This window comes from Oncorhynchus mykiss, chromosome 12 (genome assembly GCF_013265735.2).
Source record: "Oncorhynchus mykiss isolate Arlee chromosome 12, USDA_OmykA_1.1, whole genome shotgun sequence".
NCBI classification, from domain to species: domain Eukaryota; kingdom Metazoa; phylum Chordata; class Actinopteri; order Salmoniformes; family Salmonidae; genus Oncorhynchus; species Oncorhynchus mykiss.
In genome coordinates this window covers 4904734-4928960 of record NC_048576.1, presented here as the reverse complement: position 1 = coordinate 4928960, position 24227 = coordinate 4904734, and the positions used below count along the sequence as shown (strand labels likewise).

The 24227-nt window shown below is 45.2% G+C and overlaps 2 protein-coding genes across 3 annotated transcripts in view; one reads left to right on the top strand and one right to left on the bottom strand.

Annotated features, from left to right (window-relative positions):
- Positions 1-11476, bottom strand: part of LOC110536873 (SOSS complex subunit C) — a 48433-nt gene extending 36957 nt beyond the window's left edge. Inside the window, exons 1-2 of the mRNA XM_036936742.1 lie at positions 11137-11476; positions 5413-5509 (exon numbers count right to left, since the gene is read on the bottom strand). Coding sequence (XP_036792637.1) covers positions 5413-5509; positions 11137-11155 — 116 coding nt within the window. The 5' untranslated portion in view covers positions 11156-11476. The remainder of the gene's footprint in view (positions 1-5412; positions 5510-11136) is intronic.
- Positions 11477-11482: 6 nt separating this feature from the next.
- LOC110536767 (sorting nexin-30-like) overlaps positions 11483-24227 on the top strand; it is a 64277-nt gene continuing 51532 nt past the window's right edge. For both annotated transcript variants that reach the window (XM_036936741.1, XM_036936740.1), the window contains exon 1: positions 11483-11802. In XM_036936741.1, coding sequence (XP_036792636.1) covers positions 11656-11802 — 147 coding nt within the window. In that variant the 5' untranslated portion in view covers positions 11483-11655. The remainder of the gene's footprint in view (positions 11803-24227) is intronic.

Here is a 24227-nt window from a genome sequence, read left to right as displayed (position 1 = left end):
CTGGGAGTGGGCCCTGGTCTATAGCAGAACAATGGGAGTGGGCCCTGGTCTATAGCAGAACAATGGGAGTGGGCCCTGGTCTATAGCAGAACACTGGGAGTGGGCCCTGGTCTATAGCAGAACACACGGAGTGGGACCAGGTCTATAGCAAAACACTGGGAGTGGGCCCTGGTCTATAGCAGAACACTGGGAGTGGGCCCTGGTCTATAGCAGAACACTGGGAGTGGGCCCTGGTCTATTGCAGAACACTGGCAGTGGGCCCTGGTCTATAGTAGAACACTGGGAGTGGGCCCTGGTCAGTAGCAGAACACTGGGAGTGGACCCTGGTCTATAGCAGAACACTGGGAGTGGACCCTGGTCTATAGCAGAACACGGAGTGGGCCCTGGTCTATAGCAGAACACTGGGAGTGGGCCCTGGTCTATAGCAGAACAATGGGAGTGGGCCCTGGTCTATAGCAGAACAATGGGAGTGGGCCCTGGTCTATAGCAGAACACTGGGAGTGGGCCCTGGTCTATAGCAGAACACACGGAGTGGGACCTGGTCTATAGCAAAACACTGGGAGTGGGCCCTGGTCTATAGCAGAACACTGGGAGTGGGCCCTGGTCTATAGCAGAACAGTGGGAGCGGGCCCTGGTCTATAGCAGAACACGGAGTGGGCCCTGGTCTATAGCAGAACACGGAGTGGGCCCTGGTCTATAGCAGAACAATGGGAGTGGGCCCTGGTCTATAGCAAAACAATGGGAGTGGGCCCTGGTCTATAGCAGAACACTGGGAGTGGGCCCTGGTCTATAGCAGAACACTGGGAGTGGACCCTGGTCTATAGCAGAACACTGGGAGTGGACCCTGGTCTATAGCAGAACACGGAGTGGGCCCTGGTCTATAGCAGAACACTGGGAGTGGGCCCTGGTCTATAGCAGAACAATGGGAGTGGGCCCTGGTCTATAGCAGAACAATGGGAGTGGGCCCTGGTCTATAGCAGAACACTGGGAGTGGGCCCTGGTCTATAGCAGAACACACGGAGTGGGACCTGGTCTATAGCAAAACACTGGGAGTGGGCCCTGGTCTATAGCAGAACACTGGGAGTGGGCCCTGGTCTATAGCAGAACACTGGGAGTGGGCCCTGGTCTATTGCAGAACACTGGCAGTGGGCCCTGGTCTATAGTAGAACACTGGGAGTGGGCCCTGGTCAGTAGCAGAACACTGGGAGTGGGCCCTGGTCTATAGCAGAACACTGGCAGTGGGCCCTGGTCTATAGCAGAACACGGAGTGGGCCCTGGTCTATAGCAGAACACGGAGTGGGCCCTGGTCTATAGCAGAACACTGGGAGTGGGCCCTGGTCTATAGCAGAACAATGGGAGTGGGCCCTGGTCTATAGCAGAACAATGGGAGTGGGCCCTGGTCTATAGCAGAACACTGGGAGTGGGCCCTGGTCTATAGCAGAACACACGGAGTGGGACCTGGTCTATAGCAAAACACTGGGAGTGGGCCCTGGTCTATAGCAGAACACTGGGAGTGGGCCCTGGTCTATAGCAGAACACTGGGAGTGGGCCCTGGTCTATTGCAGAACACTGGCAGTGGGCCCTGGTCTATAGTAGAACACTGGGAGTGGGCCCTGGTCAGTAGCAGAACACTGGGAGTGGACCCTGGTCTATAGCAGAACACTGGGAGTGGACCCTGGTCTATAGCAGAACACGGAGTGGGCCCTGGTCTATAGCAGAACACTGGGAGTGGGCCCTGGTCTATAGCAGAACAATGGGAGTGGGCCCTGGTCTATAGCAGAACAATGGGAGTGGGCCCTGGTCTATAGCAGAACACTGGGAGTGGGCCCTGGTCTATAGCAGAACACACGGAGTGGGACCTGGTCTATAGCAAAACACTGGGAGTGGGCCCTGGTCTATAGCAGAACACTGGGAGTGGGCCCTGGTCTATAGCAGAACAGTGGGAGCGGGCCCTGGTCTATAGCAGAACACGGAGTGGGCCCTGGTCTATAGCAGAACACGGAGTGGGCCCTGGTCTATAGCAGAACAATGGGAGTGGGCCCTGGTCTATAGCAAAACAATGGGAGTGGGCCCTGGTCTATAGCAGAACACTGGGAGTGGGCCCTGGTCTATAGCAGAACACTGGGAGTGGACCCTGGTCTATAGCAGAACACTGGGAGTGGACCCTGGTCTATAGCAGAACACGGAGTGGGCCCTGGTCTATAGCAGAACACTGGGAGTGGGCCCTGGTCTATAGCAGAACAATGGGAGTGGGCCCTGGTCTATAGCAGAACAATGGGAGTGGGCCCTGGTCTATAGCAGAACACTGGGAGTGGGCCCTGGTCTATAGCAGAACACACGGAGTGGGACCTGGTCTATAGCAAAACACTGGGAGTGGGCCCTGGTCTATAGCAGAACACTGGGAGTGGGCCCTGGTCTATAGCAGAACACTGGGAGTGGGCCCTGGTCTATTGCAGAACACTGGCAGTGGGCCCTGGTCTATAGTAGAACACTGGGAGTGGGCCCTGGTCAGTAGCAGAACACTGGGAGTGGGCCCTGGTCTATAGCAGAACACTGGCAGTGGGCCCTGGTCTATAGCAGAACACTGGCAGTGGGCCCTGGTCTATAGCAGAACACTGGCAGTGGGCCCTGGTCTATAGCAGAACACTGGGAGTGGGCCCTGGTCTATATTTGAACACTGGGAGTGGGCCCTGGTCAGTAGCAGAACACTGGGGGTGGGCCCTGGTCAATAGCAGACCACTGGGGGTGGGCCCTGGTCAATAGCAGAACACTGGGGGTGGGCCCTGGTCTATAGTAGAACACTGGCAGTGGGCACTGGTCTATAGTAGAACACTGGGAGTGGGCCCTGGTCTATAGCAGAACACTGGGAGTGGGCCCTGGTCTATAGCAGAACACTGGGAGTGGGCCCTGGTCAAAAGTAGAACACTGGCAGTGGGCCCTGGTCTATAGCAGAACACTGGCAGTGGGCCCTGGTCTATAGCAGAACACTGGCAGTGGGCCCTGGTCTATAGCAAAACACTGGGAGGTGGGCCCTGGTCTAAAGCAGAACACTGGGAGTGGGCCTTGGTCTATAGAAGAACACTGGGAGTGGGACCTGGTCTATAGCAGAACACTGGGAGTGGGACCTGGTCTATAGCAGAACACTGGGAGTGGGACCTGGTCTATAGCAGAACTCTGGGAGTGGGACCTGGCCTATAGCAGAACACTGGGAGTGGGCCCTGGTCTGAAGCAGAACACTGGGAGGTGGGCCCTGGTCAATAGCAGAACAGTGGGACTGGGCCCTGGTCTATAGCAGAACAGTGGGAGCGGGCCCTGGTCTATAGCAGAACAATGGGAGTGGGCCCTGGTCTATAGCAGAACACTGGGAGTGGGCCCTGGTCTATAGCAGAACACTGGGAGTGGGCCCTGGTCTATAGTAAAACACTGGGAGGTGGGCCCTAGTCTATAGCAAAACTGGGAGTGGACCCTGGTCTATAGCAGAACACTGGCAGTGGGCCCTGGTCAATAGCAGAAGAGTGGGAGTGGGCCCTGGTCTATAGCAGAACAGTGGGAGTGGGCCCTGGTCTATAGCAGAACACTGGGAGTGGGCCCTGGTCTATAGCAGAACACTGGCAGTGGGCCCTGGTCTATAGCAGAACACTGGCAGTGGGCCCTGGTCTATAGCAGAACACTGGGAGTGGGCTCTGGTCTATAGCAGAACACTGGGAGTGGGCCCTGGTCCATAGCAAAACACTGGGAGGTGGGCCCTGGTCTATAGCAAAACACTGGGAGTGGACCCTGGTCTATAGCAGAACACTGGGAGTGGGCCCTGGTTTATAGTAGAACCCTGGGAGTGGGCCCTGGTCTATAGCAGAACACGGAGTGGGCCCTGGTCTACAGTAGAACACTGGGAGTGGGCCCTGGTCTATAGCAGAACACGGAGTGGGCCCTGGTCTATAGCAGAACACTGGCAGTGGGCCCTGGTCTATAGCAGAACAGTGGGAGCGGGCCCTGGTCTATAGCAGAACACGGAGTGGGCCCTGGTCTATAGCAGAACAATGGGAGTGGGCCCTGGTCTATAGCAGAACAATGGGAGTGGGCCCTGGTCTATAGCAGAACACTGGGAGTGGGCCCTGGTCTATAGCAGAACACTGGGAGTGGGCCCTGGTCTATAGTAGAACACTGGGAGTGGGCCCTGGTCTATAGCAGAACACTGGGAGTGGGACCTGGTCTATAGCAGAACACTGGGAGTGGGACCTGGTCTATAGCAAAGCACACGGAGTGGGACCTGGTCTATAGCAGAACACGGAGTGGGCCCTGGTCTATAGCAGAACACTGGGAGTGGGCCCTGGACTATAGCAGAACACTGGGAGTGGGACCTGGTCTATAGCAAAACACACGGAGTGGGACCTGGTCTATAGCAGAACACGGAGTGGGCCCTGGTCTATAGCAGAACACTGGCAGTGGGCCCTGGACTACAGCAGAACAGTGGGAGCGGGCCCTGGTCTATAGCAGAACACGGAGTGGGCCCTGGTCTATAGCAGAACACTGGGAGTGGGCCCTGGTCTATAGCAGAACAATGGGAGTGGGCCATGGTCTATAGCAGAACAATGGGAGTGGGCCCTGGTCTATAGCAGAACACTGGGAGTGGGCCCTGGTCTATAGCAGAACACTGGGAGTGGGCCCTGGTCTATAGTAGAACACTGGGAGTGGGCCCTGGTCTATAGCAGAACACTGGGAGTGGGACCTGGTCTATAGCAGAACACTGGGAGTGGGACCTGGTCTATAGCAGAACACTGGGAGTGGGACCTGGTCTATAGCAGAACACTGGGAGTGGGCCCTGGTCTATAGCAAAACACTGGGAGGTGGGCCCTGGTCTATAGCAAAACACTGGGAGTGGACCCTGGTCTATAGCAGAACACTGGGAGTGGGCCCTGGTCTATAGTAGAACACTGGGAGTGGGCCCTGGTCTATAGCAGAACACGGAGTGGGCCCTGGTCTACAGTAGAACACTGGGAGTGGGCCCTGGTCTATAGCAGAACACGGAGTGGGCCCTGTTCTAGAGCAGAACACTGGCAGTGGGCCCTGGTCTATAGCAGAACAGTGGGAGCGGGCCCTGGTCTATAGCAGAACAATGGGAGTGGGCCCTGGTCTATAGCAAAACAATGGGAGTGGGCCCTGGTCTATAGCAGAACACTGGGAGTGGGCCCTGGTCTATAGCAGAACACTGGGAGTGGACCCTGGTCTATAGCAGAACACTGGGAGTGGACCCTGGTCTATAGCAGAACACTGGCAGTGGGCCCTGGTCTATAGCACAACACTGGCAGTGGGCCCTGGTCTATAGCAGAACACTATATGAGACACAACCAAGATTTATTTCACTGACACCACCCACTATTGACAGATAGATAGATACATGTTCATTCCTAATACCTGGCTGCAGGGTTATTCATGGATGAATTATGTATCAAGCGTCTCTTCTCCTTGTCCAGGTCAGCCAAAATGGCCACACGGTTCTTGTTCTGGACTCCTGATGGCAGAAAAAACAGAAGATCATGAAAATAATCAGCACAAATAGCTAGCTAGCTCTTATCCAGGGCTCTATTCTAGCTAGCTCTTATCCAGGGCTCTATTCTAGCTAGCTCTTATCCAGGGTTCTATTCTAGCTAGCTCTTATCCAGGACTCTATTCTAGCTAGCTCTTATCCAGGGCTCTATTCTAGCTAGCTCTTATCCAGGGCTCTATTTTAGCTAGCTCTTATCCAGGGCTCTATTCTAGCTAGCTCTTATCCAGGGCTCTATTCTAGCTAGCTCTTATCCAGGGTTCTATTCTAGCTAGCTCTTATCCAGGGTTCTATTCTAGCTAGCTCTTATCCAGGGTTCTATTCTAGGTAGCTCTTATCCAGGGCTCTATTCTAGCTAGCTCTTATCCAGGGCTCTATTCTAGCTAGCTCTTATCCAGGGCTCTATTCTAGCTAGCTCTTATCCAGGGTTCTATTCTAGCTAGCTCTTATCCAGGGTTCTATTCTAGCTAGCTCTTATCCAGGGTTCTATTCTAGCTAGCTCTTATCCAGGGCTCTATTCTAGCTAGCTCTTATCCAGGGCTCTATTCTAGCTAGCTCTTATCCAGGGCTCTATTCTAGCTAGCTCTTATCCAGAGCTCTATTCTAGCTAGCTCTTATCCAGGGCTCTATTCTAGCTAGCTCTTATCCAGGGTTCTATTCTAGCTAGCTCTTATCCAGGGGTCTATTCTAGCTAGCTCTTATCCAGGGTTCTATTCTAGCTAGCTCTTATCCAGGGCTCTATTCTAGCTAGCTCTTATCCAGGGCTCTATTCTAGCTAGCTCTTATCCAGGGCTCTATTCTAGCTAGCTCTTATCCAGGGTTATATTCTAGCTAGCTCTTATCCAGGGGTCTATTCTAGCTAGCTCTTATCCAGGGCTCTATTCTAGCTAGCTCTTATCCAGGGCTCTATTCTAGCTAGCTCTTATCCAGGGTTATATTCTAGCTAGCTCTTATCCAGGGGTCTATTCTAGCTAGCTCTTATCCAGGGCTCTATTCTAGCTAGCTCTTATCCAGGGCTCTATTCTAGCTAGCTCTTATCCAGGGCTCTATTCTAGCTAGTTCTTATCCAGGGCTCTATTCTAACTAGCTCTTATCCAGGGCTCTATTCTAGCTAGCTCTTATCCAGGGCTCTATTCTAGCTAGCTCTTATCCAGGGTTCTATTCTAGCTAGCTCTTATCCAGGACTCTATTCTAGCTAGCTCTTATCCAGGGCTCTATTCTAGCTAGCTCTTATCCAGGGCTCTATTTTAGCTAGCTCTTATCCAGGGCTCTATTCTAGCTAGCTCTTATCCAGGGCTCTATTCTAGCTAGCTCTTATCCAGGGTTCTATTCTAGCTAGCTCTTATCCAGGGTTCTATTCTAGCTAGCTCTTATCCAGGGTTCTATTCTAGGTAGCTCTTATCCAGGGCTCTATTCTAGCTAGCTCTTATCCAGGGCTCTATTCTAGCTAGCTCTTATCCAGGGCTCTATTCTAGCTAGCTCTTATCCAGGGTTCTATTCTAGCTAGCTCTTATCCAGGGTTCTATTCTAGCTAGCTCTTATCCAGGGTTCTATTCTAGCTAGCTCTTATCCAGGGCTCTATTCTAGCTAGCTCTTATCCAGGGCTCTATTCTAGCTAGCTCTTATCCAGGGCTCTATTCTAGCTAGCTCTTATCCAGAGCTCTATTCTAGCTAGCTCTTATCCAGGGCTCTATTCTAGCTAGCTCTTATCCAGGGTTCTATTCTAGCTAGCTCTTATCCAGGGGTCTATTCTAGCTAGCTCTTATCCAGGGTTCTATTCTAGCTAGCTCTTATCCAGGGCTCTATTCTAGCTAGCTCTTATCCAGGGCTCTATTCTAGCTAGCTCTTATCCAGGGCTCTATTCTAGCTAGCTCTTATCCAGGGTTATATTCTAGCTAGCTCTTATCCAGGGGTCTATTCTAGCTAGCTCTTATCCAGGGCTCTATTCTAGCTAGCTCTTATCCAGGGCTCTATTCTAGCTAGCTCTTATCCAGGGTTATATTCTAGCTAGCTCTTATCCAGGGGTCTATTCTAGCTAGCTCTTATCCAGGGCTCTATTCTAGCTAGCTCTTATCCAGGGCTCTATTCTAGCTAGCTCTTATCCAGGGCTCTATTCTAGCTAGTTCTTATCCAGGGCTCTATTCTAACTAGCTCTTATCCAGGGCTCTATTCTAGCTAGCTCTTATCCAGGGTTCTATTCTAGCTAGTTCTTATCCAGGGCTCTATTCTAACTAGCTCTTATCCAGGGCTCTATTCTAGCTAGCTCTTATCCAGGGTTCTATTCTAGCTAGTTCTTATCCAGGGCTCTATTCTAACTAGCTCTTATCCAGGGCTGTTGACGAAGATTCAGGGCTCTATTCAAACATATATTCTTTAGCCCACATCTGCATAGCGGTTGTTTTGGCGGTGTCAGAGGGGAAACTGCGTTAGAGCTGTCAAATCCACAAGCGGCTCCATGCATTATATCTAAAGCAGACAATGTGACTCTGTGCAACCAATGGCAATAAGAGAAATCCCATGCAGCCTTGTTCGCAAATTGAAACACTGGAATGTGAGATGTAATCTACACTTCGATTAGGATGATAGAAATCTTCATGATTTCGTGGAAATGTAACAAGCACACTAAATCGTTTGATAAACTGTGGCAGTAGGCCAGTAGTCATATAAAAACTTTACTCTGATTATCATAAATCGGTGTGAGGTCCAAATGTAAGTCTGCGTATTAAAACACCTGGTTCTTTTTAATTAAAAGGGCACGGACACAGGTTAATTGGAGTTCCCGGCGGTGTATTTCATCTGCCAGCATCAGTAGCCCAATCCTCCTCCCCTTTTCACCAAATAGATCTATCTTAGTCGTGCAATTTGACATCTAACTAAGATGTTTGGTGCAGTATTTCTCAAGTGGATTTTTGTTGTTGTTGTAAAACTCATGTATCGTTGCACAGCAGCTAGTTAGCGACACAAGGAGAAAACACTGAGCTGGGAGAAACTGTACTGATGAACTTGTTTCGCCCCTGCTGTGTACCGGAGTCCTCCTTAGGAAGAGCTGGCTAAACTAGCACAGTGTCCTTCGCTCCAGCCTGCCAAACTCCTGCCCTCGCTGTCGTTATACAGAACTGCTGGAAAACAGTGCCCGGCATGCAGGGTCGAAGGACGGTGTCTACCGGTGTACAGCTACCTAACTAGCTACGGTTGTCTCCACCGCTCCTTCTGTGCGGTTTATCGGTAGCTGGCATCCAACGTTATTGTGCATTAACGCCACCTACTGTACTGGAGTGTAGTGGTGGGTCGTTCCCGAACGAACGGATCTTTTTGGTGAACGTCGGGAACCGAATCGCATCGGTGAAAGAGCCGTTCGTTTGGCTCCCTGATTGGCTTACTGTTAATACGTCTTTCTGATCTCAAAACAATGTTTTTTCTGCAGATAAGTTACATTAGGCCGAAAGTCTCGGAATGCCCATCACTACTGGAGTATAAAGAGGTGCTCCTGCAGACACAGGAACGCCCCAAATTGCAGACTGCAGTTCCACCCTTCCCCCAAAAAACCCTTCCATTGCTCAGACCAAAACATCATCCTAATAGTACATACAGGAACTGTTCTGAACTGTTTCGGATGGCAAGCATGCGGATGACTTTATGCGTGAGTGAAGTGAATGTGGAAAAACAAAGTATTCATCTTAGAAATATAGTTTTCACACAAACTTTATATCTCCGAACTCAAAATCAAATAGGATTCGCAAAAATAACATGGTCACTGCGGTAGAACGTCTACTTTGATTGGCCACTGTGGTAGAACGTCTTTTGATTCGCCACTGTGGAAGAACGTCTACTTTGATTGGCCACTGTGGTAGAACGTCGTTTGATTCGCCACTGTGGAAGAACGTCTACTTTGATTGGCCACTGTGGTAGAACGTCTATTTTGATTGGTCACTGTGGTATTGGTCGATTTTCTGCATTTATTTAAGTCCCATCATCAGGTATTGGACTAACCTGGTCACTGGGAAGATGCTCTCAAAATGTCGGTGCCCGTAGAGGTGAGCAGTACAATTATGGGATGGAGTGCCGTCATAATGCCACCAGGCCACAAGCGAAGTCGGGAGAAGAGGAATATTGGGACACAGAAAGGTGGATTTCTGAGGAGGAATGGAGAGGGGAAATGAGGAAGAGGAGGTTGAAAAGAATGAGGAAAGCAGAGGTTGGTTTTGAATCTGAGGAAGAGGGTGATAAAAATGGAGATGGCGTGTCGAAGAAGATTGGTGTCAAGTGCAAACTGAGTGAGCCGTGCACCAGACCGAATTATGGAAGTGAATGAGTTAAGTGAGGAGGAAGGTGTGGTGAAGAGCTCAGAACCCGAGCCTGGCATCAATGGACTGGATAAAGAAGAACCTGGTCCAGTAGGAGTGACATTTTGTTGAGAAGGTGGATCCTTGCCTTTTGGCTGATTCAGTTGTGGTTTCAGGGTGGGGGGGAAGCTGGCTGCAGTTGAATCAGTGAAGGTAACCTAGGTAACTTGTGATATTTGTTTGTGTTTTTTCCGTGTCACGCAACTTGGGTCAAGATCTGTTTCAGGCTTTGGTTTTAGAAACAGGGCACCTTTGAAAGGAGTGATTTCTAGGGTAACGTTAGGCGTGGAGGTGGAGCTATTGAAGTTGAAGATTCTTGGTGTTTGTGGTGTGACACCGATCTGGTGGTGAAACAGTCACTGTCAGTCCTTTTGAGTCAGTCTTTACAGAACGAGGTCAAGTTCAGTTATTCTCAGTCCGTCCCCTCGCCGGGCTCGAACCAGGGACCCTCTGCACACAGACAACAGTCACCCTCGAAGCATCGTAACCCATCGCTCCACAAAAGCGCGGCCCTTGCAGAGCAAGGGGGAACAACTACTTCAAGGTCTCAAAGCGAGTGACGTCACCGATTAGCGCGCACCACCACTAACTAGCTAGCCGTTTCACATCGGTTACATCACTCTTTACCCAACAAGGTCATGTTAAGATATCAGTTATCCAGTGTGGCGAATCCACTGTACTGTTTCAGGTGCCACGTTTATGGTCATGTCGCAGCCGTGTGCAGGAGGGGGATCCCAAGATGTGGGAAGTGTGCAGGAGGGCACGGGACAGAGGATTGTGTCATTTCGGTGGATAAAGTTGTGTGTCAACTGTAGGGGTGCTCATGTTGCTGGGGATCGGAAGTGTCCGGAGGGAAGGTGGCAGGTTGATATGGCCAGAGTCAGAGTAGTATTGGGGGCGGTAAAGCAACATAGACGGCAACCGCCATTAAACCTCACAGGAAGGAAGTTTAATCATTAGGTAGACATTTCAGATGTGTCCATTTAAAAACAGGACTATTGGGGAAATCGTTCTTCTTGCAAAGCATGTAAACGTTTTAAAAACGAACTATTACATGCATCTGACTATCCACAATAACCGTATTGTTGTGTGTCCGTATCCCCGATTTGACAGCTCCAACGCGGTTACACCACTTGAGGTAGAAAGACCTGAATTTCCGCGATGCGGATTGAATTGAGCCCCAGGACTCTGCATCAACAAGCCGCACAAAACGCCCTGGATATTCGACCCTGCCTTTTCTACTTGACTTACCCGGTGCAGGCGACGCCATGTCAGAAAGACTGGTTGCAACCTAAACAATATAAAACATGAAATAGAGCCAGCTATCACAGTGTTAGTTAACATCTACACTGGGGACAGACGAATCGACCACGGATAGCAGATGTTTCAGATTTTACCCATCGTTCAAATAGCTACACAACTATCACATATAATAATAGTATGTTTAACTCCAACTAAACTACTTCGCTAGATACAGAAACAAACACCGCTAAATGACTTTTTTTTTGTACTCTGTCAGCATGTCAACAAAAGTCACGTGATTGCTGGAAGCGTCATTACTTCCGGTTACTGTTATTCTACTTCCGAGACTGCGCAGTGCCAGTCAGCTGGAAGCTTTTGGTTGCAACTAGAGTGTCCAGCGTTTGATACACGGGATTCATGGGAAATAATCACACACACACACACACACACACAAAAACTCGCATTCCAGGCCAAAAAAACGAAGATATTTCCCGGTAAATCCGTTCTCGGATTCCCATCGCTTGCACAATGAGTGCTGGCACCCCAAAATCGCTGGCATCTTCGGGGCAAAAGCCCATTCAGGAGATCTGTCATCCGCTTGGAGCCGAGGATACAGCGTCGGTCCTCACACCCAGTCCAGATGTCGGAAACACCATTACCAGCATCGGAGGGAAGGTACAAAAAAATATATAGATATAGATTGCTAGAAAAGCTAAATAAATAGATAGTATTCTGTACTTTCATGTGCTGATGTAGTTGTAGGATGATAGATTGTCTAGCCTAGGGCATTTCCATCTAAAAAGGACACATGAGCACCAACGAAGTTCGTAGGAGCATATCAAATGAAATCTAATTCTCTATATTTTTTTAATCAATTAAGGCATATATACATTTTTTTACCTATTTTCCATCCTAAAAAAATAAGAATAAGCAAAGGCTTTGGTCTCTTGTCAAACAGATGGAAAAGAGATCTTAGACAACATCTACCTGAAAAAGTCTTAAAAGAGACTCAATAATGTTGACCTAAAGCCCCCTGCCAACTAATATCAACACATATCGAGTTTTGGAGAAAATATTTGCCTTCTGTAAGTTTATGAAACATTGACTTGTGCCTTGTAATTTTGTTACCAAAAACCCACATATGTTTAAGATATTTTCTAATTTCTCTCCCTCGTGAGGAGGGAGGACAATGAAAGTTGTGTTCATAGTGTCTCCTGCTACTGTCCTCTCTTCCACTGACTGTTATGTTCAGCTCATAGTGTCTCCTGTTACTGTCCTCTCTTCCACTGACTGTTATGTTCAGCTCATAGTGTCTCCTGTTATGTTTAGCTCATAGTGTCTCCTGTTACTGTCCTCTCTTCCACTGACATACTGTTATGTTCAGCTCATAGTGTCTCCTGTTACTGTCCTCTCTTCCACTGACATACTGTTATGTTCAGCTCAGTGTCTCCTGTTACTGTCCTCTCTCCCACTGACTGTTATGTTCAGCTCAGTGTCTCCTGTTATGTTCAGCTCATAATGTCTCCTGTTATGTTCAGCTCATAGTGTCTCCTGCTACTGTCCTCTCTTCCACTGACTGTTATGTTCAGCTCATAGTGTCTCCTGTTACTGTCCTCCCTTCCACTGACTGTTATGTTCAGCTCATAGTGTCTCCTGTTACTGTCCTCCCTTCCACTACCTGTTATGTTCAGCTCATAGTGTCTCCTGTTACTGTCCTCCCTTCCACTGACTGTTATGTTCAGCTCATAGTGTCTCCTGTTATGTTCAGCTCATAGTGTCTCCTGTTACTGTCCTCCTTTCCACTGACTGTTATGTTCAGCTCATAGTGTCTCCTGTTACTGTCCTCTCTTCCACTGGCTGTATGTTCAGCTCATAGTGTCTCCTGTTACTGTCCTCCCTTCCACTGACTGTTATGTTCAGCTCATAGTGTCTCCTGTTACTGTCCTCTCTTCCACTGGCTGTATGTTCAGCTCATAGTGTCTCCTGTTACTGTCCTCTCTTCCACTGACTGTTATGTTCAGCTCATAGTGTCTCCTGTTACTGTCCTCTCTTCCACTGACATACTGTTATGTTCAGCTTATATCTGTTTTCTTTCTGTTGTCTGGTGGTCAAAGCAAGACTGAAAACCCTCACTTTGCCGCTCGCTCTCTCTCAATTCAGTTCAGTTTCAATTCAAAGGGCTTTATTGGCATGAGAAACATATGTTAACATTGCCAAAGCAAGTGAAATAGATAAGAAACAATCGAAATGAACTGTAAACATCATTCCCAAAACGTTTCAGAGGAATAGACATTTTAAATGTCATATGGCTATGTACAGTGTTGTAACGATGTGCAAATAGTTAAAGTACAAAAGGGAAAATAAATACACATAAATATGGGTTGTATTTACAATGGTGTGTGTTCTTCACTGGTTGACCCTTTCTTGTGGCAACAGGTCACACATCTTGCTGCTGTGATGGAACACTGTGGAATTTCACCCAGTAGAGGTGAAGGGAGTTTATCAAAATTGGATTTGCTTTCGAATTCTTTGTAGATCTGTGTAATCTGAGGGAAATATGTCTCTCTAATATGGTCATACATTGGGCAGGAGGTTATGAAGTGCAGCTCAGTTTCCACCTCATTTTGTGGGCAGTGAGCACATAGCCTGTCTTCTCTTGAGAGCCATGTCTGCCTATGGCGGCCTTTCTCAATAGCAAGGCTATGCTCACTGAGTCTGTACATAGTCAAAGCTTTCCTTAATTTTGGGTCAGTCACAGTGGTCAGGTATTCTGCCACTGTGTACTCGCTGTTTAAGGCCAAATAGCATTCTAGTTTGCTCTGTTTTTTTGTTAATTCTTTCCAATGTGTCAAGTAATTCTCTTTTTGTTTTCTCATGATTTGATTGGGTCTAATTGCGTTGCTGTCCTGGGGCTCTGTGGGGTGGTGTTTCTCAACAGAGCCCCAGGACCAGCTTGCTTAGGGGGGACTCTTCTCCAGGTTCATCTCTCTGTAGGTGATGGCTTTGTTATGGAAGGTTTTAGGTGGTTGTCGAATTTCAAGGCTCTTTTCTGGACATTGTTAATTAGCTGGTATCGGCCTAACTCTGCTCTGCATGCATTATTTGGTGTTTTATGTTGTACATTTTTATTTTTATTAAACCTTTATTTAACTAGTCAAATCAGTTAAGAACAAATTCTTATTTACAATGACGGCCTACCAAAAGGCCTTCTGTGGGGACGGGGGCTGAATTACATTATTATTATGATTTTTTAAATTAAATATATAAATGTATATACAGTGGGGTAGAAAAGTATTTAGTCAGCCACCAATTGTGCAAGTTCTCCCACTTAAAAAGATGAAAGAGGCCTTTAATTTTCATCATAGGTACACTTCAACTATGACGGACAAAATGAGAATAAAAATCCAGAAAATCACATTGTAGGATTTTTTATGAATGTATTTGCATATTATGGTGGAAAATAAGTATTTGGTCAATAACAAAAGTTTATCTCAATACTTTGTTATATACCCTTTGTTGGCAATGACACTGGTCAAAAGTCTTCACAAGTTTTTCACACACTGTTGCTGGTATTCTCTTAAAGAAGGTCTGTGAGAGCCAGAAATCTTGCTTGTTTGTAGGTGACCAAATACTTATTTTCCACCATAATTTGCAAATAAATTCATTAAAAATCCTACAATGTGATTTTCTGTATTTTTTTTTCTCATTTTATCTGTCATAGTTGAAGTGTACCTATGATGAAAATTACAGGCCTCTCTCATTTTTTTAAGTGGGAGAACTTGCACAATTGGTGGCTGACTAAATACTTTTTTGCCCCACTGTATACAGTACTGTGCAAAAGTTTTAGGCAGGTGTGGAAAAAATGCTGTAAAGTAAGAATGCTTTCAGAAAATAGACATGTTAATAGTTTATATTTATAAATTAACTAAATGCAATGTGAGTGATATTTTTTAAATATTTATTTAATTTAACCAGGCAAGTCAGTTAAGAACAAATTGTTATTTTCAATGACGGTATTCAATGGGTTGTTCTGCCTGTTCAGGGGCAGAACGACAGATTTGTACCTTGTCAGCTCGGGGATTTGAACTTACAACCTTCCTGTCCAACGCTCTAACCACTAGGCTACCCTGCCGCCCCAACTGAGCAGAAGAAAAATCTAAATCAAATCCATATTTGGTGAGACCACCCTTTGCCTTCAAAACAGCATCTATTCTCGTAGGTACACTTGCTTAAAGTCAGGGATTTTGTAGGCATGTAGTCAGGTGTATGATTAACCAATTATACCAAACGGGTGCAAAAGATCATAAATTCATTATGTACAGTTGAACCACAATCATTAACTTAAACAGAAACAGCTGTGTAGCAGGAATAAAACTGGGTTTTTTAATTGATCAGGGACAGTACCAGTAAAAAGTTTGGACACACATACTTGTTCAAGGGTTTTTCTTAATTTTGTACTATTTTCTACATTGTAGAATAATATTGAAGACGTCAAAACTATGACATAACACATTTGGAATAATTTAGTAACCAAATAAGTGTTAAACAAATCAAAATAGATTTTAGATTCTTCAAAGTAGCCACCCTTTGCCTTGATGACAGCTTTGCCCACTCTTTGCATTCTCTCAACCAGCTTCACCTGGAATGCTTTTCCAACAGTCTTGAAGGAGTTCCCATGTATGCTGAGCACTTGTTGGCTGCTTTTCCTTCACTCTGCAGTCCAACTCAGCCCAAACCATCTCAATTGGTTTGAGGTCGGGTGATTGTGGAGGCCAGGTCATCTGATGCAGCACTCCATCACTCTCCTTCTTACTCAAATAGCCCTTACACAGCCTGGAGATGTGTTGGGTCATTGTCCTGTTGAAAAACAAATGATAGTCCCACTAAGGACAAACCAGATGGGATGGCGTATCGCTGCAGAATGCTGTGGTGGCCATGCTGGTTAATCACAGACAGTGTCACCAGCAAAGCACCACTACACCATCACACCTCCTCCTCCATGCTTCACAGTGGGAACCACACATGCAGAGATCATCCGTTCACCTACTCTGCGTCTCACAAAGACACAGTGATTGGAACCAAAACTCTCAAATTTGAAGTCATCAGACCAAAGGACAGATTTCCACCGGTCTAATGTTCATTGCTCATGTTTGTTGGCCCAAGCAAGTCTCTTCTTTTTATCGGTGTCCTTTAGTAGTGCTTTCTTCGCAGCAATTCGACCATGAAGGCCTGATTCACGTAGTCTCCTCTGAACAGTTGATGTTGAGATGTGTCTGTACTTGAACTCTGAAGCATTTATTTAGGCTACAATCTGAGGTGCAGTTAACTAATGAACTTATCCTCTGCAGCAGAGGTAACTCTGGGTCTTCCTTTCCTGTAGGGGTCCTCATGAGAGACAGTTTCATCGTAGCACTTGATGGTTTATGCGACTGCACCTAAAGAAAATTCTGACCTTCATGTCTTAAAGTAATGATGGACTATTGTTTCTCTTTGCTTATTTGATCTGTTCTTGCCCTAATATGGACTTGGTATTTTACCAAATAGGGCTATCTTCGGTTTACCACCCCTACATTGTCACAACACAACTGATTGGCTCAAACACATTCAGGAATGAAATTCCACAACTTAACAAGCCACACCTGTTAATTGAAATGCATTCCAGGTGACTACCTCATGAAGCCGGTTGAGAGAATGCCAAGAATGTGCAAAGGGGCCATCAAGTCACAAGGGTAGCTACTTTGATGAATCTCAAATATATCTCAAATATATTTTGATTTGATTAACATTCATTTGGTTACTACATGATTCCAAATGTGTTATTTCATAGTTTTGATGTCTTCATTATTATTCTACTATGTAGAAAATAGTACAAATAAAGAAGTAACAGCCTTGAATGAGGCGGTTTGTCCAAACTTTTGTGTGACTGACACCTTTAATGAGAGGTCTAATAATATTTAATAATGTCTGCCCTCCAAATTCATATTCATTATATAAATAGGCCCTTTTAATTTGGTCTGGCTTGCCATTCCAAATTAAATAGATTTTTTGGGGGGGGGGCTCATTAATTTTTTATACATTTTGTTCCCCCCCAGCCTTATTCTAAAATGGATTCAATATTTTTCTCCCCTCATCAATCTACAGACAATACCCTGTAATGACATCACAATACCCTGTAATGACATCACAATACCCTGTAATGACAGCTTGAGATGTTTTATTTTTTTTGCAAATGTAAAAAAAACTGAAATCATGTTTCCATAAGTATTCAGACCCTTTACTCAGTACTTTGTTGAAGCACCTTTTGGCAGTGATTACAGCCTCCGATTGTCTTCTTGGGTATGATGCTACAAGCTTGACACACCTGTATTTGGGGAGTTTCTCACATTCTTCTCTGTTTTGGTACAGCTACTGAAGAGCTCTCCTTTGTCTCCACCCATTCAGCATGGTTCACACCCTCTTGAGCCTTAGACCACACCCATTCAGCATGGTTCACAAACTCTTAAGCCTTAGACCACACCCATCTCTTTAAGGATTCACATGTGAGGCCATGTGCTAAACAGAGTGAGTATGGTAGTGTACTATATAAAGGGTTAAGGCTGGTTTGTACTTTGTCTATCTTTGTCTGTGTAACTGTCTGTAGCTATACAGTTGTCACTGCGACATCATGAACAGTCTATTGTCATAATAAACACACAAAAAAGGACAGGCTGCATGACATCAGCAGCCTGGTGGTCAGCAGTAATGTTGTGTTATAACTTCAATAAACCCATCCGTTTAAAAGTTAATTTAGTAAATGTTAATTTAGAAAACCAGGCAACTAAAAGCAACTTTCTAAACAATGTTTTGGTTCGTTTCTAACTCGTTAGCTAGTTAGCTAGCGTTAAGGTAACTGGCTAGCCAGTTCAAATAATGGCCACATCATAACTGACAACGTCAGCTTGTTAGTTAGCTAGCGTTAAGGTAACTGGCTAGCCAGTTCAAATAATGGCCACATCATAACTGACAACGTCAGCTTGTTAGTTAGCTAGCTAGCGTTAAGGTAACTGGCTAGCCAGTTCAAATAATGGCCACATCATAACTGACAACGTCAGCTTGTTAGTTAGCGAGCTAGCGTTAAGTTAGCTGGCTAGCCAGTTCAAATAATGGCCACATCATAACTGACAACGTCAGCTTGTTAGTTAGCGAGCTAGCGTTAAGTTATCTGGCTAGCGAGCTAGCGTTAAGTTATCTGGCTAGCCAGTTCAAATAATAGCCACATCATAACTGACAACGTCAGCTTGTTAGTTAGCTAGCTAGCGTTAAGTTATCTGGCTAGCGAGCTAGCGTTAAGTTATCTGGCTAGCCAGTTCAAATAATGGCCACATCATAACTGACGTCTTAACTTAAGCTCATTTTAATTCATTATTACAGGAAAATAAACTCACAATAAGATCATTATTTACAAGTTAACGGCGAGCTAATTACAGAAAATGGTTTTACGGTTGTGAGTGTGATGAAATAAAAGCAGGGCATTCTACCGGAGAATTTCAGAACTTGGACACTGTCTCGTTGGCCTAACGTTATATCCTAGTATGACTTTGGTGCAGGTCATGTTGTTCTTCACATTACCGTCTCAGTAAACACACACTATATCAGATACAATCTAAGTTTATTTATCACATGCACAGGATATAGAAGGTGTAAACAGTACAGTGAAACGGTTACCTATGTAGTGGATTGTTTTGTTTTGATATGTAACATTATATATATATATATATATTCTCCCCCATGTAAAAATAGCCTTTAAATGACAAACATATCAATCATAATATTTTAAACTATTAAAATGCTCAGAATTGAGGAAATTGTACCTTTTTCTCTCGTCTTTGTAATAATCAGGAAGCCTGAGAGAACAATCCGAGTTGATGGGGAGTTTATATTCACGAGCTCACCTTGACCTACAGCTGCCTTGTGGTGGTTGCCAGGTAACAAGGTAAACAAAGGGCCACATGTCATTGATGACCAGGTAAACATAGGTCATTCCCAGTCTACTGTTGAATATCAGACAAACTGCAGCAATTAATTACAGAATACAGTTCACTGATACACTTCCTCGGCAGAATGAGTAAAGCCTGAGACACCTTTTAGAAGCTTAGACATACGAGAATGTACATGGAAAACAGCATACAATAAGTGTACTGGACTATTTATTGGTGCCTATGAGCATTAGAAATGACAATATGACAATATGTTCAGAATTTTATTTATTTATTTTTTATTTAACCTTTATTTAACTAGGCAAGTCAGTTAAGAACAAATTCTTATTTACAATGACGGCCAAACCCGGACGACGCTGGGCCAATTGTGAGCCGCCCTCTGGGACTCCCAATCGCAGCCAGATGTGATGCAGCCTGGATTCGAACCAGGGACTGTAGTGACATAGCACCGAGATGCAGTGCTTTAGACCGCTGCTCCCACTCGGGGAGCCCTGTACTGTATGTATTGATCAGACATTTATTTGATCATTTACAATCGGCCAAAATATTGATCAACGTGAACACATGAGAAATAATGGTGAGACATCATTTGACAGAAAACTGATTAGAGCCATAAGCCATAATATAGGCACCCTGCCGCCCTGCAGGACCCCATTGATTCATACCATTTAAACCACTCATCTCCCGTCCGAATGCTAGACGAAAAATAATACTAAGTAACAAAAATCTGATATCATTTCACGTAAAAGTGAATTACTTAGGCTTTAGGAAATGTAACCAACTAAGAGATTGATGGGAGACGAGCTTCAGTCACCCAGGCTTTAAAAATGTAAACTAAGAGATTGATGGGAGACGAGCTTCAGTCACCCAGGCTTTAAAAATGTAAACTAAGAGATTGATGGGAGACGAGCTTCAGTCACCCACTAGTGAATTACTTCGTCTCAATTTGAAATATGCAATATTTTGGTCTTGCAAATTTGTTTTTTTTCTTCTTCAATTAAACTTTTTAAATGTTAATTATTTTGGAAATGTTTGTGTGCCTTAAATGCTCAATTGATGCAGATTTTAAATGAATGACTCTGACTTACACAGTATCCTCCGGTCCGTCTCCACAAGCTTCACAGCACTTCCTCGCCCACTCTTTGGGAAAGCAGAGTTTTTTTGTTGTATCGCACCACTCCTGCTGCGGGGGGTTTGGCTGGGAAGCTGTGGCGACAGAGTTCTAAACCGTCTGTCATTATTGCTTGATGATAGTGGAGAGACAAAATTAGACGGTGATAACCTCCACCCTACTTCATTTTGGAACGGCAAAATATGATTTCCAGGGGTAAATTACAAGTACTGTACACATCACAACTCCTTTTTTTTTTGTGGACAACATTCCTTCAAGCCAGTGGTGTGTGCTGGCAGTTCTCAGGCTCAATGTAAGGGGGGCGTAGGGATGGAAGAACAGCAGCCATATTGTGACTAACAGGAAAATTCGTACTATTATAGGAAATATACCGTTCACAAGTCAAAGCAGACACGGTTGTATTATCTAAAGTTATCCCCCCCCCCCCCCCCCTTTCCCTCCAAAAATGTTGGCTACCGTGTCAGACTCATCAAACTATGATAACATTACTTATATTATATTCAGCGTTTGCAAGAGCCACTGTCAATGAAAGTACAGCATCCGTCTTCAGGATTAGCTTCCCTAGCAAGACCCATCCACATTTTCTCCCCAAATTGATAGATCAACTTCCCTCCAAAAACGCGTGACCTGATCCTAATTTTCAGCCTGTTTCCACCTGAAAATGAAAAGCAGCCACTGCTGTCGGATGTCTTCATTGTTCAGAAGATAGTGTAGAGTTAAGTCTACGCTGTGACGTCCAGTCACAACGCCAACAGTGCATGCTGGGAAGTAGCTACAGCACCTTCAGAAATACTTTTTCTACATTTTGTTATGTTGTTACAGCTTTATTATAAAATTAATACAAATAAATATTCATCAATTTACACACAGTACATAATGAGTAAACAGGCTGTTTTTTTGACATTTTTGCAAAATCTATAAAAACATTTTTTTTTTTTAAACAAATACATTATTTTGCTATGAGACTCAGAATTGAGCTTCCTGTTTCCATTCATCATAACTTGACCTGTGGAAAATTCAATTGATTGTACATGATTTGGAAAGGCACACGTCTGTCTATATAAGTGTCTCACAGTTGACAGAGCAAAAAGACATGACGTCGAAGGAATTGTCCGTAGACAGGATTGTGTCGAGATCTGGGGAAGGGTATCAAAAAATGTCTGCAGCATTGAAGGTCCCCAAGAACACAGTGGCCTCCATCATTCTTAAATGGAAGAAGTTTGGAACCACCAAGACTCTTCCTAGAGCTGGCCTAGAGAAGGGCCATGGAGGTGACCAAAAACCAAATGGTCACTCTGACAGAGCTCTCCCGTTCCTCTGTGGAGATGGGAGAACCTTCCAGAAGGACAACCATCTCTGCAGCACTCCACCAATCAGGGTTGTATGGTAGAGTGGCCAGACTGAAGCCACTCCTCAAAGGCACATGACAGCCCACTTGGAGTTTGCCAAAAGGCACCTAAAGACTCTCAGACCATGAGAAACAAGATTCTCTAGTCTGATGAAACCAAGATTGAACTCTTTGGCCTGGAAGTGTCACTTCTGGAGGAAACCTGGTACCATCCCTACTATGAAGTATGGTGTTGGCAGCATCATGCTGTGGGTATGTTTTTCAGCGGCAGGGACAGGGAGACTAGTCAGGATCGAGGGAAAGATGAACGGAGCAAAGTACAGAGAGATGCTTGATGAAAACCTGCTCCAGAGTGCTCAGGACCTCAGACTGGGGTGAAGGTTCACCTTCCAACAGGACAACAACCCTAAGCACACAGCCAAGACAACGCAGGAGTGGCTTCGGGACAAGTCTCTGAATGTCCTTGACTGGCCCAGCCAGAGCCCGGACTTGAACCTGGTCGAACATCTCTGGAGAGACCTGAAATGAGCTGTGCAGCAACACTCCCCATCCAACCTGACAGAGCTTGAGAGGATCTGCAGAGAAGAATGGGAGAAACTCCCCAAATACAGGTGTGGCAAGCTTGTAGCGTCATACCGAAGAATACTAGATGCTGTAATCGCTGCCAAAGGTGCTTCAGTGCTGAGTAAAGGGTCTGAATACTTATGCAAATGTGATTTTTTTTTTCTCCGTTTTTTTATTTGCAAACATTTTTGCTTTGTCATTATGGGGTACTGTGATGTCTTTATGGGCTATTGTGATGTCATTATAGGGTATTGTGATGTCATTATGAGTTATTGTGATGTCATTATGGGCTATTGTGATGTCATTATGGTTTATTGTGTGTAGATTGATTAGGGGATTTTTTTGGATGGGGGGTCAGGGACCAGTAACTTTATGATCAAACTTTATCAATGTAGAAGCAACAGTAATTTTTCATAATCATACTTTGAAATGGTTGATGGAAAAACTTGATTTTAACTTTTCTGAATCCTTTTTTTAAGCTTTTAAATCAATGGGTTTTTGTTGGACATAAAGTTACATTTTTAAAGTGGGAATCTGAGTCAAAGCGTCAATCCGTTAGCTTTGATTTGCCTCCTATAAAACCTACACATCAGATGTTTTCTAAATGCTCACCTGCTTTGCCACACCACACATCTCTTTTACATTGTAGCTGAGTCTACATCAATAGACTTCATCAATGAAGTCTGGAAGTTGACAACTTGGAATACATCTGGTGTGGCAGAGATGTCGGGACAGTGATTTCGTCTTGATAACCTGTCTTGTAGCTACAGAGATTTCATTGACACCACATGACACTAGAGATGCTTTACTACCAGCTTGTAAAGAGCAAACTGTATCCTGTCTAATAGGCCCGAAGAACACAGATGAGATGGTGCAGAGCTCTCATTTAAAGCCATGAAATGGCCTCCTTTAATAGTGTTATTTCAAAATGGCCTCTTTAATAGTATTATTTCAAAATGGCCTCTTTAATAGTATTATTTCAAAATGGCCTCTTTAATAGTATTATTTCAAAATGGCCTCCTTTAATAGTATTATTTCAAAATGGCCTCCTTTAATAGTATTATTTCAAAATGGCCTCTTTAATAGTATTATTTCAAAATGGCCTCCTTTAATAGTATTATTTCAAAATGGCCTCTTTAATAGTATTATTTCAAAATTGCCTCCTTTAATAGTATTATTTCAAAATGGCCTCCTTTAATAGTATTATTTCAAAATTAATGAAACACAAATAAAAACAAACACCAATTTGGCTTCTTTTGTTTTTTTGTAGGTTACTGCAGGTTACTGTTTCAGTGTGGGATGTTGGTGGCAGTCATGTGGCCTTCAGCCCTCAGCCCTACCTGTTCTGTGTTGTCACCTGGGACATCTGGTCATTCTCTACCTGTTCTGTGTTGTCACCTGGGACATCTGGTCATTCTCTACCTGTTCTGTGTTGTCACCTGGGACATCTGGTCATTCTCTACCTGTTCTGTGTTGTCACCTGGGACGTCTGGTCATTCTCTACCTGTTCTGTGTTGTCACCTGGGACATCTGGTCATTCTCTACCTGTTCTGTGTTGTCACCTGGGACGTCTGGTCATTCTCTACCTGTTCTGTGTTGTCACCTGGGACGTCTGGTCGTTCTCTACCTGTTCTGTGTTGTCACCTGGGACGTCTGGTCGTTCTCTACCTGTTCTGTGTTGTCACCGGGGACATCTGGTCATTCTCTACCTGTTCTGTGTTGTCACCTGGGACGTCTGGTCGTTCTCTACCTGTTCTGTGTTGTCACCTGGGACGTCTGGTCGTTCTCTACCTGTTCTGTGTTGTCACCTGGGAAATCTGGTCAATGAATCAAAGACTTCATCAAGCTGCCCCGCGCTACAGAAACAGGCCTGTCTCGTGGGCCGTTGTGGCTCGTACAACTTTACTACTTTTTATTTTACTAGGCAAGTCAGTTAAGAACAAATTCTTATTTTCAATGACGGCCCTAGGGAACAGTGGGTTAACTGCCTGTTCAGGGACAGAACGAAAGATTTGTACGTTGTCAACTCAGGGATTGCAACCTTCCGGTCACTAGTCCAACGCTCTAACCACTAGGCTAC